This window comes from Cinclus cinclus, unplaced genomic scaffold (assembly GCF_963662255.1).
Source record: "Cinclus cinclus unplaced genomic scaffold, bCinCin1.1 SCAFFOLD_248, whole genome shotgun sequence".
Lineage (NCBI taxonomy): Eukaryota > Metazoa > Chordata > Aves > Passeriformes > Cinclidae > Cinclus > Cinclus cinclus.
The window spans coordinates 32,469-47,642 of record NW_026912145.1 but is presented as its reverse complement, the minus strand read 5'-3'; the positions used below and the strand labels follow the sequence as shown (position 1 = coordinate 47,642).

Below are 15,174 nucleotides of genomic sequence, written 5' to 3'. Positions count from 1 at the left end.
TGGCAGCAGGAAGCCATCCCACCTTGTCCTGGCATTCCAGGCCCTTGTCCCAAGTCTTTCTCCAGCTTTGTTGGAGCCCCTTTAGACACTGGAATGGGCTCTAAGGTTTCCCCAGAGCTTTCTCTTCTCTAGGCTGAATGCCTTCATCTCTCCCTGTCTTTCTTCAGTGCAGGGGGACTTCAGCCCTCTGGAGCATCTTGGCCTCCTCTGGACTCACTCCAGCAGCTCCACATCCTTCTGATGTTGGTGGCCCGGAGCTGGCCCTGCCCGGCAGGCGGGGCCTCAGCTGAGCGGAGCAGAGGTAGTTTTCCTTGGCTTTCTTCTCCCTTTAGGCCTAGGACACATTTCCCGCACTCCCAGCCTTCCAGGGTCGGGAAAGTGCGGCCGGCCCTGGGTAGACCTGATGTCTTTGTCTTCGACAATACGGCGACGCCCCCGTGTCACTATTGGTCTGGTTGATGCTGGGTGTTCACGCCCGCGAGCTCCCATTGGTTGACGTGTGCCGGGGGGGCGTGTCCGTCCGCGCTATGTAAGCGCGGCGGGCGCGGGGTGTTCGGGTGGTAGCGGGGCTGTCCCCCCCCCCTCCCCGCCTGTCCCTTCCTGTTCCCCCGCCTGTCCTTTCCTGTTCCCCCGCCGCTCAGCCCCACCGTGATGCTGCTCGCCGGCTCGCCGTGCAGCCCCGCGGGGCCGGAGGAGCACCGGGGCTGCGGGGCCCGGCGGGGCGGCCAGGTAAGGGCTCCCGGGCCGTATCGCCCCATCCCCGGGTGCAGCCCGCATGGGCGTCCCTCGGAGAGGCGCTGGGGGCGCGCCCCTGACCCGCGGCCGGTGCCCGGGGTCACCCCGCCCCTCCCGGCTGCCCTGGTCACTCCGTGCCGTCCCACACCCCTTTGCCGCTTGGGAGAGGGTGCCGGGCTGCACCTTCCGCCTCCACAGGGCTTTGAATTATGCTGTCGTGTCCCCTCCACGGGTCTGTGGAAGCAGCTCGTCCTGTTCACCCAGTAACGGAGTGGGTGCTGTGGTAGCGTAGCTGCCCCTCCAGCCCTGAGGAGGACCCGAACCCCGTGCTTGGGGCAGGGGGAGCCCCTATGAGTAAGGGCTCATTTCTGGATTTACCGTGTTAATGAATTTGGAGGAGGGTATGGAGAAATGGTGATGCTGAGTGTCGTTTTGTGCCCAGGGAGGGGTTAATGGCACCCCCGGAGGCCGTGAGTTGCCGGCGATTGTAACCACAGTGCCGTGGCTGTGCTGCTCCTGATCCCCAGTGCCGCCCTGCGGGACCTCCGCACCCCGTTTCTCCCTGTTTCCCACGGAGGGTGCACATCCCGGCTCGGGAGTGGTGTCGCCACTCCGGACCCGTGGGGCCGCAGCTCCGGTATCCCGGTGTGTCACACGCGTCCGGGAGCGGAGCAACATCGCAGCCCGGTTTCATCAGGCGCTGCCAGCCTGACGCAAAGGGTGCGGGGGTGACGGCCCCGTGGCCCGTGCCGGTGTCCGCCTGAGTCACCCCTTCCGCTGACGCTGACCGGGATGTTCCGTGGCTCCGGTGACTGCCGGCTGTGCCTTCCTTCCTAGGAAAGAGGACTCGAGGCTCCCCGGGAGCTGGCGAGGGGCCCCAGCACCTTCATTCCCCTGGGAGAGGTAAAGCGATGGGGATTGAATTGGGCGGGGTTTCCTTCACCCTTCCCTGCTGCGGGTGCGGGGACAGGAAGGATTCCCTGAACCCCGGTTCCTAGTTGGGGTGGGATGCTGAGGAAGGGGTGGAGAGGAGTCACTCACCCCAAGGAGATCCTTGTGGCGTTTTGGGGGAGTCATTCTGGAGATTGGGAGAACAGCTGTATTTTACCCTGGAGTTTGCCTGCCCTGCCTGTGCCTCAGTTTCCCCACTCATCCTGACACATCTGTGTTTCCCCTGCGGTGCAAAGACCCACGACCTTGCCCTGCCCGCCCCCCAGCATTCTGCCCTGAAATCCCCGGAGCACCTGAGCCCTATCTCAGCACCCACATTCACTCTTCCAGATGTTCCTCCGCAGGCAGAGATAGCGCCGTGGTTTCGTCACCGCGCTGGGGGGCTGACCCCATCTCCTCCCCCGCACTCCAGAGCCCAAACAAACAACCCGACCCACAGGCTGAGCCGGACGGGCCGTGTGGGATCTGCCATGGACACCCCCAGACAGGCTCTGTCCCCCGGGGCTGGCAGCGGGGGGACGGGCAGCGGGGGCCCCCGGCGCTGTCCGTTCCGGAGGCGTGGCGCTTCCAGTGGGGTGAGGGTCTGATCTTGGGTGCCTGGGTTCTGCTTGTTGGAGGGGGTCTCCATTTAGGTTAGGGGGATGTTGGAAGAGTGGGGGCCCACAGCTCCCAGCCCTTCATTTCCCTGCTCTCCTCGTCCTGCAGATCCCGCGGGAAGGGGGGGACAGCAGCCTGCACCGGCTCCTCAAGGCCTTCGTCTCGGCAGGCAGGGTGGACCACGTCGCCATGGTCATGGGGCTGCACCCACAGTACCTCAGCAGCTTCTGGAAGACCCAGTGCCTCCTGCTGCACATGGACGGGCCCCTGCCCTACCACAGGCGCCACTACATCGCCATCATGGTGAGCCGTGGGGACACGGGGGTGTGGGGACACGGGGTGCTCTGCAGGGTCCCAGCACTGCTGCTTGGGAGGCATTTGGTACCTCCTCTCTGAGCTGACATCCCAAAAGCTTAGAAGCTCCTTTGGGGTTGGTGCCCACCCAGGGTACCCCAAAACCTTCTCTCCAGGACCCCTGGGGACTGGCATTGATAGTGATGGGGGAACTCCCCCGTCTCTAGAGCTCATATTCCCAAGGAAAATCCTCCAGGATCGATGTGGGATGAGTGGGCTCCCTGCCTTGGCTTCTTCAAGGGCTTGTAGCAGGGCGGGGGTCCCCCAGCCAGTGCTGGGGGCTGACTGCTGGCTCTCTCTGCAGGCAGCAGCCCGGCACCGCTGCTCCTACCTGGTGGGATTGCACATGGGGGAGTTCCTGCAGGTGGGGGGCAACCCTGCGTGGCTGCGGGGGCTGCACTGTGCCCCCCAAAAACTCCGGAACCTCAATGAGATCAACAAGCTGCTGGCGCACCGGCCCTGGCTCGTCACCAAGGAGCACATCGAGGTGAGAGCTGATGCTGCCAACACAGATCCTCCCCAAAACACACTGTTTGACCCCAGGGCCCATGTTGCTGTTTGCATAGTCCCCAAGGTTTAACCCTTTGGGTCTGATGGAGTCAGTGGGATGGGGTCTGTGGGTGAGGCACTTCCCAGACAATCTCCTGTATCCCTGCCACTGGCTTGCTCCAGCACTGGGCTGTGGTGGGTGTGCAGCTGAGGGCTGGAGGGTCTCTCCAAGCCCTGCTGTGTGTCACAGGCTCTGCTGAAGCCAGGGGAGGACAGCTGGTCGCTGGCAGAGCTGGTGCAGGCACTGGTGCTCCTCACCCACTACCACTCGCTCGCATCCTTTGTCTTCGGCTGCGGCATCAAACCCGAGGAGGAGCAGGACGTGGGGAACAGCTGCTGGGCCCCCTCACCCCACAGTGACAGCAGCCCTGCCTCTGATGACAGCATGGGGGGCTCTGGGGTAAGAGGGGCTTTACCTTGCAGTGCTGGGAGTGTACTCCGGGGTGCTGGATGCTTTATGAGGAATCACAGATCAGCTTGGATTGGATAGGACCTTAAAGCCCATCTTGTTCTACCCCCTGCCATGGGCAGAGACACCTTTCACTAGACTAGGTTTGCTCCAAGCCCTGACCAGCCTGACCCTTAACACTTTCAGAGGTGGGGCAGCCATGGTTTCTCTGAGTGAGCTCTGGCAGGATCTCCCCACGGTCACAGGGAAGGATTCCTTCCCAATATCCCATCTATCCCTGCCTTCTGGCAGTGGGAAGCCATTCCCCCTTGTCCTGTCCCTCCAGGCTCTTGTTCCAAGTCCCTCTCCAGCTCTCCTGGAGCCCCTTTAGGCGCAGGAAGGGTCTCTAAGGTCTCCCTGGAGCTTTCTCTTCTCCAGACTGAACACCCCCATCTCTCCCTGTCTTGTTACCAGAGTAGAGAGGCCCAGCTCTCAGAGAATGTCTGTGGCCTTTATTGGGAACAACTGATGCTTTATAGCCATGCAGTACCTTCCACATCCTCCACAGGACTTCCCCCTCCTCACAGGCATGGGGATGGGTCAGGCATCTGGAATCGGGGCAGGAAAATCCCAGAGGGAGATGCTCATTTGAGCAGCCCAGCGACTCCCCCACGTGCCAGAAGACCTGGGTTTGGGGGCCCCTCTGGTCGATCAGGGGCAGGGTTTGACCCTGCCCTGTGTTTCCCCAGGGCACAGATGCCATGCAGGAGGTGGAGATGCTGATGGAGAGGATGAAGCTGCTGCAGGAAAACCAGCTGGAGGAGGAAGGAGTCACACAGGAGGAGATGGCGACACGCTTCGAGCTGGAGAAGACAGAGAGTTTGCTGGTCCCTTCCTCAGGTGAGGAGGTGCAGGGGGAACTGTCTGGGGGCAGGAGGTCCCCATGGGCCAGGGGAGCCTGAGGAGGGGGAAAGGAACCAGAATCTGCCTGAGGGAGAGCAGGATCAGCTCCTCAGTGCAGCGCTGACTCCATCTGGGCTCATGGGCACTGCATTGGTACCTTGTAGATATTTTGGATCCCTCCCTGCAGTCCCACATCCGCTGCTTCCTGGAGGACCCTGAATTCGGATACAAGGACTTCACACGGAGGGGGGAGCATGCCCCCCCCACCTTCCGTGCACAGGTGGGTGCTCAGCAGTGCCTCAGGTCTGAGCGTAGCTGCTACTTAAGTTGGGGTTGTTCCCAGGATTGGGGACACTGGGTGAAGGGTTGGAGCTGAGCAACTGGGTTGTGAGAACTGGGGGGAGGTGTTAACTTAGGGGAGACCCCACCTTATGTCCCTGGCTTTGGGGGGTGTTTTGGTTTAATGCCAGCTGGAGATGAGACACGAGACCAGCTGCTCACTTAGCTCCCATGTTCTTCCCCACAACCCACGGATGAAAATCAAAATGAAACTCTTATGTTGAGAGATGAACAGTTAAATAATTGAAAATAAAGCAAAACACAATGATAATAATAAATAATGATAATAATGACAGTGAGAAGGGAAAAAACAAGTGATGCACAATGCAATTGCTCATCATCTGCTGACTGATGTCAGACCCCGCTTCCCAAACCCCGGTTGGCCCCTTCCAGGTAATTCCCCCCAGTTCAGATACTGGGCGTGATGTTCTCTGGTGTGGAATATCCCTGTGGTCAGTTTGGGTCACCTGTCCTGGCTGTGCTCCCTCCCATTGGCAGAGCCTGAAACAAGAGGAATAAAGTCCTTGACTCAGGATAAATCCACCTTAGCAAAAAAAAAAAAAAAAAAAAAAAAAACAAAAACCAAGCCATCAGTGTGTTACCAACACACTTCTCATTCCAAATCAGAGCACTGGAACAGCTGCTGAGAAGAAACTAACTCTACCCTGCTTGAAACCAGGACAGAGGGATCCCAGTTTTCCCCACCAAACCTCTGGCATCCTTTGTCCACCAGGATTACACCTGGGAGGACCATGGCTACTCGCTGATGAACCGCCTGTACCCCGACGTGGGGCAGCTCCTGGATGAGAAGTTCCAGGTGGTTTACAACCTCACCTACAACACCATTGCCACGCACTGCGGCGTGGACACCTCCGTGCTGCGCCGGGCCATCTGGAACTACGTCCACTGCGTCTTCGGCATCCGGTACATCCCCAAAATGTGGCTGGAGCTCCTTCTCCGCCTTGGGAAGAGCCCGGGAGCAGGTCCAGTGACTTGGTCCTGGTTAGAGTGTTGCTGTTGCTGCTTCCCTAAGGCAAAGTGATGCTGTTGGCAGGCTTGGCTGAGGTTCAGAACAACCCTGAGAGAGGAGAATTTAGTAAAAAATTATCATAAGGGTGGTGAGGCTCTGGTAGAGTTTGCCCGAAGAGGTGGTGGAATTCTCATCCCTGGAAGTGTCCAAGGCTAGGTTGGATGGGGCTTGGAACAGCCTGGGACAGGGGAAGGTGTCCCTGCCCATGGCAGGCAGTGGGATTGGATGGGCTTTAAGGTCTCTTCCAACACAAACCATTCCATGATTCTATGAATGCACAAGGCTTGTGGCTGGAATAACACATCCTCCTCTCTCCAGCTATGATGATTACGACTATGGGGAGGTGAACCAGCTCCTGGAGCGCAACTTAAAGATCTACATCAAGACAGTGGCTTGCTACCCAGAGAAGACGACCAAGCAGATCTACACACAGTTCTGGAGGCACTTCAAACACTCAGAGAAGGTGATGCCCCATCCCTTCCCCTCCTGGCAGGGTGTTTGGGGGTGCTGACCCTATGCCCTGACTCTGCTCTTGCCATAGGTGCACGTCAACCTGCTCCTGCTGGAGGCACGGATGCAGGCAGCTCTGCTCTACGCCCTCAGGGCTGTCACCTGCTACATGACCTGAGCTGCCTCTGCTCCCTCCTCCTCCTCCTCCTCCTCCTCCTCCTCCTCCTCCTCCTCCTCCTCCTCCTGCCCTGGCTGTGTAGAAAGGCTGGGGGGCAGCTGGTACTCTGAAAATCCGTCGGGAGCGTTGTCTCCCTGCTTGATGAGCTGTGGAAGTAAAGTGGGAGCTTCCCTGTGCTTTCTCCCAGGAAAGGGGAGCCCCCAAGAAACTGTCAGTGCTGGGGGGACCCTGCAGTGCTGCCCTGGGCTTGGCAGGGCTGCAAGTGCTCTACTGCTCTGTGCCTCTTTGGGGTTAGCCCCGTGAAGCCAGACTGGGATGTCTGTGGGTGCAGTGCTGGTGTCACACCCCTGTGACATGTCCTGCACCAAAGCTGCCACTGAAGAGCACTATCCCCCTGCCAGAGATGGCCAGAGGTTATCTTGGGCTTCATTCCTGCTTTTTGGGTCCTGCTGGGCTGGGAGACAGCTGCTGGTGGGGGTGCTGCCCAGGCACCCCCTCCCCGCCTTTCTGCCTCATCCCCTGCAGTTTGGGATGCAAAGTGCCTTTAACCCAAATGCCAGGGCAGGAGCAGGGAAAGGGTAGGAATACCTGAGTGTGTTTTATACCTTTTTGCATTGTTTTCCAACCACTGGCACATCTCCACTCTCTCAGCTTTAGGGGCTGAGGTGGGGAGCTGTGCTGGGGCATGAGGCTCCCTCAGCCCCTCTCCTGCTGTGAGGGTGGCAGGGTGGGATGGGGTGACCATGGCTTTATCTGGGTATACCAGAGCATTCCCAGCAGCACAGGTCACCATGGAGGTGCCTGCTGGGGAGCAGGATCCCAGGCCAGCAGCATCACCACCCTTGGTTTGGCTGTTGAATCATAGCTCCAGTTAAGTTATTTCTATAATTTTTGGGGTATATTAACTCTTGACTAGGCATGGAAATGCCTCTGTAACTTTGCTATTAATCTTGTTTGAAAAAATAAAATAGTTCTTTTTTCATTCTTTTTCCTTTTTCACTTTCCCTTTGGTCAGCCCAGGGGCTAATCCTGTAGGCATGTACAGAGTGCAGGGGTCTTGCTGCTCTGGGAGTGCCTGGGAGCATCCCTGCCTTGTCCAAGGGGGGAGGTGGGAGGTATGAGCACTCCCCATTTTCCTCAGGGGGGTGGGTTTGACTTCAATTAGTTGTCCTTGAATTTTTCCAGTCTTTCCTGGCTGTAACATCTTCCTGGAAAGTCAGGATTTAGACATGACACTCATCCTGCTCTGGGTGTCCCATGGGATGCTCTGCTCCACTTCTGGCATGGAGCTGAGCTGCAGTGGTGCTGGGGGGTGAAGCAGAACTGCAGACACCCCAGCTCCTTGATGTGGAGCCCAGTACTTATCAGGGTGTGGGCAGGAGCCCCTGGAAGCTGCTGATAAGATCCCTGAGAAGGGGCAGGTCCTCTTGGAAGGTGCCAGATCCTGGCTCTGGGGCTGGATGGGACTCTGGGCCCTGCAGCCGTAGGGGACCTGCCCCTCTGAGCAGGCATGTGGAGGGCAGTGGGGCTAGAAGGGAGGATTAGTGAGAGTTTGCTGGGGATTTATTTATAGGGCAGAGTCTATTTTGGGGGAAAGAGGTTTGAAGGCAGCTTTCTTTTGGGGAACTGAGGCAGGAGGGCAGGGCTGCCTGGGCTTTGCTGGTTGTGCCAAAGTTCCTGGTGGACAAAGTGCTGGATTTTAGGGTGTCATCCTGTAGCACCAGAGAACTCTGTGTGGGGGCCTGGGGAGCTGAGCCAGCCCTGGGATCTCCTTTAGCTCATAACCTGGGTCATTGCATCACTTGATGGAATGAAGTGATGAATGAAAGGTAGCCTTTGTTTTTTCAGTTGGTCACAATTATAAACCAATAAATTCCTCATCTGATGCATAACCAAAGCCTGCAATTTGTGTACATATATATAATTTATCTGCAGCTTTCACCGTTGTCTTGTAGGGCAGGTGTGTTAATAATCTCCCTACCTGTAGCTGATAGTTATGATCCCAATTGATGCTATTTTTTTCCCTACACTTGTCCTCAATTTATAAACATAATGTGTTAGTGGTATTTAACACACAATAGGAATAACAGTAGTAGTAAATAATGATAATAACAATATCATCATTATCTGTGCTGAAGGAGTCCTTTAGAACCGAAGGAGCCCAAAGCGCTTTGCACTGGGCGTTCCTGCAGGCTGTGCAGGGGCTCATGCGGGGCTGGGTTTGGGAAATGTCTGTGCCCGACCGACCCTGGCTCCGCTGCAGGGCTGGAAATGGAGACGCAGAGAGCGCAGGGGGAGCGGCCCGGGGCTGGGGCTGGGGTCGCCCGCTGGAGCCGGCCCTGCTGTGAACCTTGCAGTGCCCGAAGGGTTTGGGTTGCAGGAGCCCTTAAAGCTGATCTCCTTCCCCTGGCTCTGCACTGGGCTGTGGGGTGTGCGGGTCGTGCCGACAGCTCCCTCCGCAGCCCGGACATTTGCAGGGTGAGGTTTCCCTTGCCGGAGTGTTAAAGGCTGAGTCCGCCTCCGAGGTACCCCAGGGAATCACCTCGGCTTTCTGCGGGCAGACCCCAGACCCAAAGCCTCATCCCAGCGCCCCGTGACCCCCCCATGCCAACTCTCCGTGACCCCTGTGATCGCAAACCCCCACACCTACACACCCAGCACCCTATCTTCCCCTTTAGCAAGCCCCCACAGCCCCCATTTCCAAACCCACAGCCCCGCAATTCCGCTCGCGCTCCGACCCCAAAGTCTCACCGTTCCAAACCCCCATGACCAATCGCTGCCGGGCTTCAGAGCCTCCTCCAACCTCCTCCCCCCCCCAAGTCCCCTCTTGTCCTTGACCCCAAACGCCCCCGACCCCGAATCCCCCTGTTCTTCCCGCTCCGGGGGCGTGTCCTCCCGCCCGGACTACATCTCCCGGCATGCCCCGCGCGCGGCTTCCGGCGGCGCGTCCCGGCAGCGGCGGCGGCGGCGGCGGCAGGAGCAGGTGAGGGCGGGCGGGGGGGACCGGGACCCCGGCAGGGCTGGAGAGCCCCGCGGGGCAGGGACAGCCCGGAGAGCCCCCTGCCCGGGGGCAGCGCCTCGGCTCGGCTCGGCACGGCACGGCACGGCACGGGGGGCGAGAGGCGGCGGGCCCTGAGGGGAGCCGGGGGCGCTCTGGGAAGGGCCGGGGCTGTGCGGGCGCGTCCCGGCGGAGGCTGCCCGGGAATCGGCTGAGGCACGGGTCAAGCACAGCCCGGAGCGCAAGGAGCCGAGCTCTCGTCCCGGCTCGCTGCTGTCCTCCGAAGGACAATTCTTAACCCTCGGCTTGGGCTGCGACTACAATAAAACCCGGGGTTTCGTCCCTGCTGCCTTCCTGTGCCTTGCCGTGAGTGTTCCTAGCTTCTCCAAAGTTCCCTCTGAGGCAGCCCCGCTGGTATTTCTTTGTTTGATCTCTCCTGCCTTAATGTTGACTGAAATTTGAAACGTCCCCGTTCTGCTTTCTGGCTTAATTGTTCTTTCCCTCTGTTTGCACGCAGATGAATTATTTACCTCTGTGCCTTGCATTGGGTTGTGTTTGTCCAGGTGGAGGTAGGCGAGGGCTTGGTGCCCTTCCCTGGCGCTGAAATACTGCAGAAAAGGTAAAGGATGTGAGAAGGTGCTCAGCTGCGGCTGAAATAAACGATAAGGCTCCTTAAGCTTTAGGATGTTTAAATGCTGCTTTCACAAGCCTACAAAGAGGAGTCAAAGAATCCCAGAGTGACTTGGGTTGGAAGGAACCTTAAAGCTGCTCTTATTCCAGCCCCTGCTGTGGGCAGGGACACCTTGCACTGTCCCAGATTGCCCCAAGCCCTGGCCGTGCACAATTCCAGGGATCCAGGGGCAGCCGCAGCTTCTCTGGGCACTCTGTGCCAGGGCCTTACCACTCTCACAGGGAAGAATTTCTTCCCAATGTCCATCTAAATCTCCTTGTTTAAAACTGTTCCCCTTGTCCTGTCGCTTTTTGCCTGTGTAAAAAGTCACTCTCCTTTTTATAATCTTCTGGTATTGGGAGGCTGTAGCGTGATTTCCCAGGAGCCTTCTCTTCTCCTCATAATTGCTTCTTTATTGCTTAAAGAAACCTGGAATTGTGCAGCAGTGAATGTTAAATTTGAAGTTTTGTGATGTTCCTGTTTTTCAAAAGGAATCAGGGGAGGGGATTGATGAAGTTTCTGTAGCCCACTCTTGGTGGGTAAAAGGATGTTCAGCTGAGTCAGTTTGATGTACTACAGAGGATGCAAGGGAATATAATAAGATTTCTCTCCCTGCTGCAATTTCCTCAGGAATGCCTGATGCTCTTCAGACAGACCTTTTAAATGAATCCAAATAGCTTTTAAGAGTAGACAGCACCTAAAATCATAAGCTTGCATGGTTTAAATTCCTTTTTGTGAAAACTGTGAAAAAGGGCAAAACAGAGCCAAAATGAGGCCGATTATGAGGGATGGGGCTGGCACAGTTACACCAGCTGAAACTGGATATCTGCACACTGATGGCAACAAAACCCCTTTCTAGCTCAGAGTAGGTTTAAACCTGTTCTGCCAACAGTGCTGGGAATGACTGTGCTGTTCTGTCCCAAGTCAAGGGGGGGTTCAAATGTGTCAATGTGTCCTTTCACAGGTACAGACACTCTGCTATCTGATAATGTATCAGAGTGTTTTTGCAAGTTTTCTTTCTGGTTTACCAAGAAATGAGCTGGGTCTGAGGGGCAGAGCATACTGAAGTCCTGGGAGAGTGTGGGAGTCCTGTTGGGAGCAGGGGCAGTGCCACAAACAAGGGTAATGTGATTGCATCCGTGTTTTCATGCTGCTGGATCAGTGATCTGTGATTTTACAGCCTTCTGCTTCGTTCAGTCACTGGTTAATTTGATTTCCAGTTTAATTTGATGACAGTTTTGAGAGCCAAATCATTTGTACTTAAACAAATGGCTTCTATTTTGGTCAAATTTCATTGTGTTTGGCATGTGTTGAAACATTATATGTATTAAAAATCGCTGAGACTGCGGTTCCTGCAGGTTTATTAGCTGGTGATGAATATTCAGTTACAAGCTGTACAAAACCTGTGTCTGGCTAGGGTGGGAGTGTGGGGGGGCTTAGAACAGAACTGGGTTTCTCTGGCTGGTCTCAGTGATACCATGAGTGAAGAAAGCTGTGAATATCCTCGGGACCATTTGGATTACCTCAAAACATGCCATTTTTCAGGCAAAACCAGAACCTTGGGCTGCAGGGAAGCAGGTAGGGCTGTCGGGGGCAAAGACATCATTTGCTCCTGCATCCATTAAGGTGGGAGTGGAGATGCTCCAGGTCATCCATAACGAGTTCCCTAATTCTCTTTAGCAGTGGTTTTCTACATACAAGTGCCATGTGGGTTTATTTTTTCTGAGTGTGAGAATGCTTTTATTTTTTTTTGCTGGCAAGTTTGGAGCCTGTGGAAAACTAATGGATGTGCAACTGTGGCAGCGTTGGGCTTTGTGTCGAGTGGGGGGGAAAGCCCTTTCAGAGATCTATTTTTATCAGTTAATTAGTCGCTCTTGCTGAGGTGTCAGTGCTTGGTGATAACTATTCCCAGCTCTTCCCTTCGAAGTGGGGTCATGGTTAGGCAAGGAATGCAGCAGCCAGCCTGGCTGCTCATCCCCATGGCTGGAGGTTTAACTCCTTCCAAACTGTGGCCCTGAATCCACAGGCAGATTCCATGGGAGGAGTTGGCATATAGATACACAGAATTTTGTCAGTCGTCAGCAGAGCTGCTTTCCCACTGGTGACTACCCCTAATTTTTCCTCTGCCCAGAGGATTTTCTGTATCTCAGTAGGAGCTGAGGTGTGGAGGTTGCTGTGGCTTGCCAATGGCTGGGCGACAGGCCTGGAATCACAGGTAAAAAAGGCTGCAGCTTTCCCAATTCTTGCTCTTAACTGCTGATTTTGAATGACTCAGGACGATCTGTCAGGGTTGGAAGGTGACCAGGCAGAACATCTAGCAATTACACATTGGTATTTTGCTCCTTTAAGATGAGGAATTGCTGTTTTCCTGATTTCAAAAGGGCAAAGCCCTTAATCTGAAAATTCTTGTGTTGTTCATTCTATGGCTTGTGGTGTCGCTTGTTTTTGATTCTCAGCTGTGATGAGATAGGGAGGTGAGAGGCAGCTTTGGTCTCAGTTATACCCTGGTTGTCACTGCCTGAATTTCTTTGTCTATTGGTGACTCTCTGCTCTTTCTGCTGAGGATGGGATGGGGGAGGGATGACTAATTATCTCCAGAGAGAGGCTTTAAATGCTATTAGCCAAAAGAACAGTCTTCATCTCCTAACTTGAATGAGTTGAGAGAAATAACACGAAGCACTGGTGGCAAAGATATGAAAATTGAGAGCAGTCCAAATGGTTTCTCTCTGCTGAACCCTGGAAATAGATTTATTCTTTCTATTCCCTGAGCCTTTGGCTGGTAGCAGCTTTGGAGGAGTGAGGGAAGGGATAAACATTGTTAACTTTATTCTTTTGTGTTTGTGCTTTTGGCATGCTGATTCCAAAGCACAGTTAGGGATGGCTCACCTACCAGCTGTGTGCAGTCGTGATGGGCAATTCATTATCAAGGACTAATCAACCACAGCTGCTGAGTGTCATGGGGCAAAACAAGGTGCATACTGATGAGGTCGATTTGTGCAAGCCTGGCACTTCTGTGCAGTTGAAACACTGTGAGGAAAGATCATTGGAGTTTGGTAAAATTGGTGCTTTTAGACCTGAGGGTTTGAACCTTTTCACTGTCAGCTCCAGAAAGCTGCTGCTAAAAGCAGGAATCTCTTGGCTGCCAGTACCTAAAGGTTTTCCTTTAGTTAACCCCTTAATTAGAGCTGTGTTAGCTGTATAAAATCCATCAAGATTAATCCCCACCGTTGATTTAAACCATAGGCTGCCCCATATGGGCTTCCTTCATCACCTCACACTTGTCATTGGGAAGGGTGAACCTCTCTTAATGTGCTTTTCTCTCCTCAGTTCTCTCTCTTAGCTTTTAAGGGTGAAAGGAAGAAAAAAAATTGCCGTAATCATACAGAAAAGCTTTGATTTGTAAACTTGGATTAAAGTTTGGGAGGCACTGACTTGTTTGGTGTCTGCACAGTGTTCAGTGGTGGGCCATGCTCAGACCTCTTACTGTGTAAACACTGTGTTGCAGAGGGTGACTTAGCAAAAAAAGAGGTTATTGCTGGATGTGGCCTTGAGGCTGGGATCACAAGCTGTATCTCAGGCTGTGCTCATGGAGGTGAAGCTTCCAGAGGTGTTTATGGATGTGGGGCAAAGCCAAAGCTTGTTGTCTTCTGAGTATTTGAGCATTGAACAAAGCGTGTCACTTTGCCAGTTTTCAGGGAACTTTGGGTGTAGTCACATGCCTCTGAAGGTTGTGTTCTCTTAACTGATCCTGCTGTCCTACCCAAAATCAAATCAGGGATGTCTGTCACCAGCTGAGCTCTCTGCTGTGGGGTGGGGGGATCTGTTCTCACTGTGCCTGCTGGAAGGGGGCTTTGGTCAGTGTTATTTCTGTCTTGGCAAGAGCTCCTCTGCAGATGCACAGAAGTGCTGCTGGTGCTGTGTTATTGATTCCTCTCCTCTCCAGAGCTGTCTAAAAGTTTCTGTTGGTTTGTTGCAGTGCCAAGATCCACAGGAAGCAGGTTTGCAGGTACAGCAAACACCAGCCTTTGGATCCCAGTGCAGGGGGGACTTAAGTGGGTCTGTGCAGGGATAGAAGCAAGGTCAGGAGGATTTAAGCTGGTCTTTGCTGGCTGCCTCAGGTTCTGTGGGAATGCATTTTTAAAGCTGCTCTGCTGCAATGCTGACAGTGGAAATCTGGATGGATCTGCAGAATATCTGCTCCGTGTTCCTGGATGGATGACCTTGTGCTGATGAGGTTATCTTTATCTGCTGGGACTAAGAAGGAGGAGGATAATTACTAAAATAGTGATAAGATGTGAGATTTGGGCTAGTAAATTTGGGGTTTTGTTTTTGGCATTATTAAGTTTAGTGTATGTTGCAAACCAAGTATAATTTACTTCTATGTAGGAAAAAGGAGAAGCAGGAAAAGAGCTGTTACAGAATCATGGAATATGCTGAGTTGGAAGGGACCCATCAGGGTCATGGAGTCCAACTCCTACTAGATTTGTTCCCTTGTAAAGGGTGTTTGTGTGATGCCAGAGGAGAGCAAATAATTAGAAGCAAACTCTTCTTCCCTTACATTTGTTGACCAGCAGCAGGTGAGAAGTGGGATGTTCTCTGAAGGGTCACAGAAGCTTCGTTTACCTTGTGCTGAGAGTTAAATTAGTGCTTATATCCTGCTTCTGACTTGCTCTGTATCCTGCTCCTCCTGCCTGTGGATCAGGGCCAGAGGGGAGCAAGGTCATAGAATTTTTCATCTTGTACTTCCAAATCAGTTTTTAACAGACCCACAATTATGGACAGAAGCACTGTGATTGCAGGTGTCTGTAAATGGGATTTCTCCTGGCTCAAGTGCACCTTCTTAAAGCAGTGTCTGCCTCTAGGTGAAGTTGTCAGATGAGTGTGTCCAGGTCTCTTGGCTCATACTGTTTTCCAGCAGTTTTGGAGTTAGTGATGGCTTCAGACCACCTGGCTTTTCTGTACCTGTTCAGATCAAGGTAAAGACAATTAACAGAGGGCCAGCAGTTCCAGAGCGGGGAGGGAAACTTAAGGA

The 15,174-nt window shown here is 54.3% G+C and overlaps 1 protein-coding gene across 5 annotated transcripts in view; it reads left to right on the top strand.

Annotated features, from left to right (window-relative positions):
* Positions 1-651: 651 nt before the first annotated feature.
* Positions 652-15,174, top strand: part of SESN2 (sestrin 2) — a 32,744-nt gene continuing 18,221 nt past the window's right edge. For 2 of the 5 annotated variants that reach the window (XM_062514467.1, XM_062514464.1), the window contains exons 1-8: positions 1,777-2,261; positions 2,392-2,586; positions 2,942-3,124; positions 3,377-3,586; positions 4,324-4,474; positions 4,642-4,757; positions 5,496-5,740; positions 6,165-6,309. In XM_062514467.1, the coding sequence (XP_062370451.1) occupies positions 2,157-2,261; positions 2,392-2,586; positions 2,942-3,124; positions 3,377-3,586; positions 4,324-4,474; positions 4,642-4,757; positions 5,496-5,740; positions 6,165-6,309 (1,350 nt within the window). In that variant the 5' untranslated portion in view covers positions 1,777-2,156. Of the gene's footprint in view, positions 730-1,572; positions 1,639-1,776; positions 2,262-2,391; positions 2,587-2,941; positions 3,125-3,376; positions 3,587-4,323; positions 4,475-4,641; positions 4,758-5,443; positions 5,741-6,164; positions 6,310-6,387; positions 7,457-15,174 lie in introns of those variants that run through there. The other 3 variants (XM_062514466.1, XM_062514465.1, XR_009934321.1) reach the window with 3 other exon arrangements.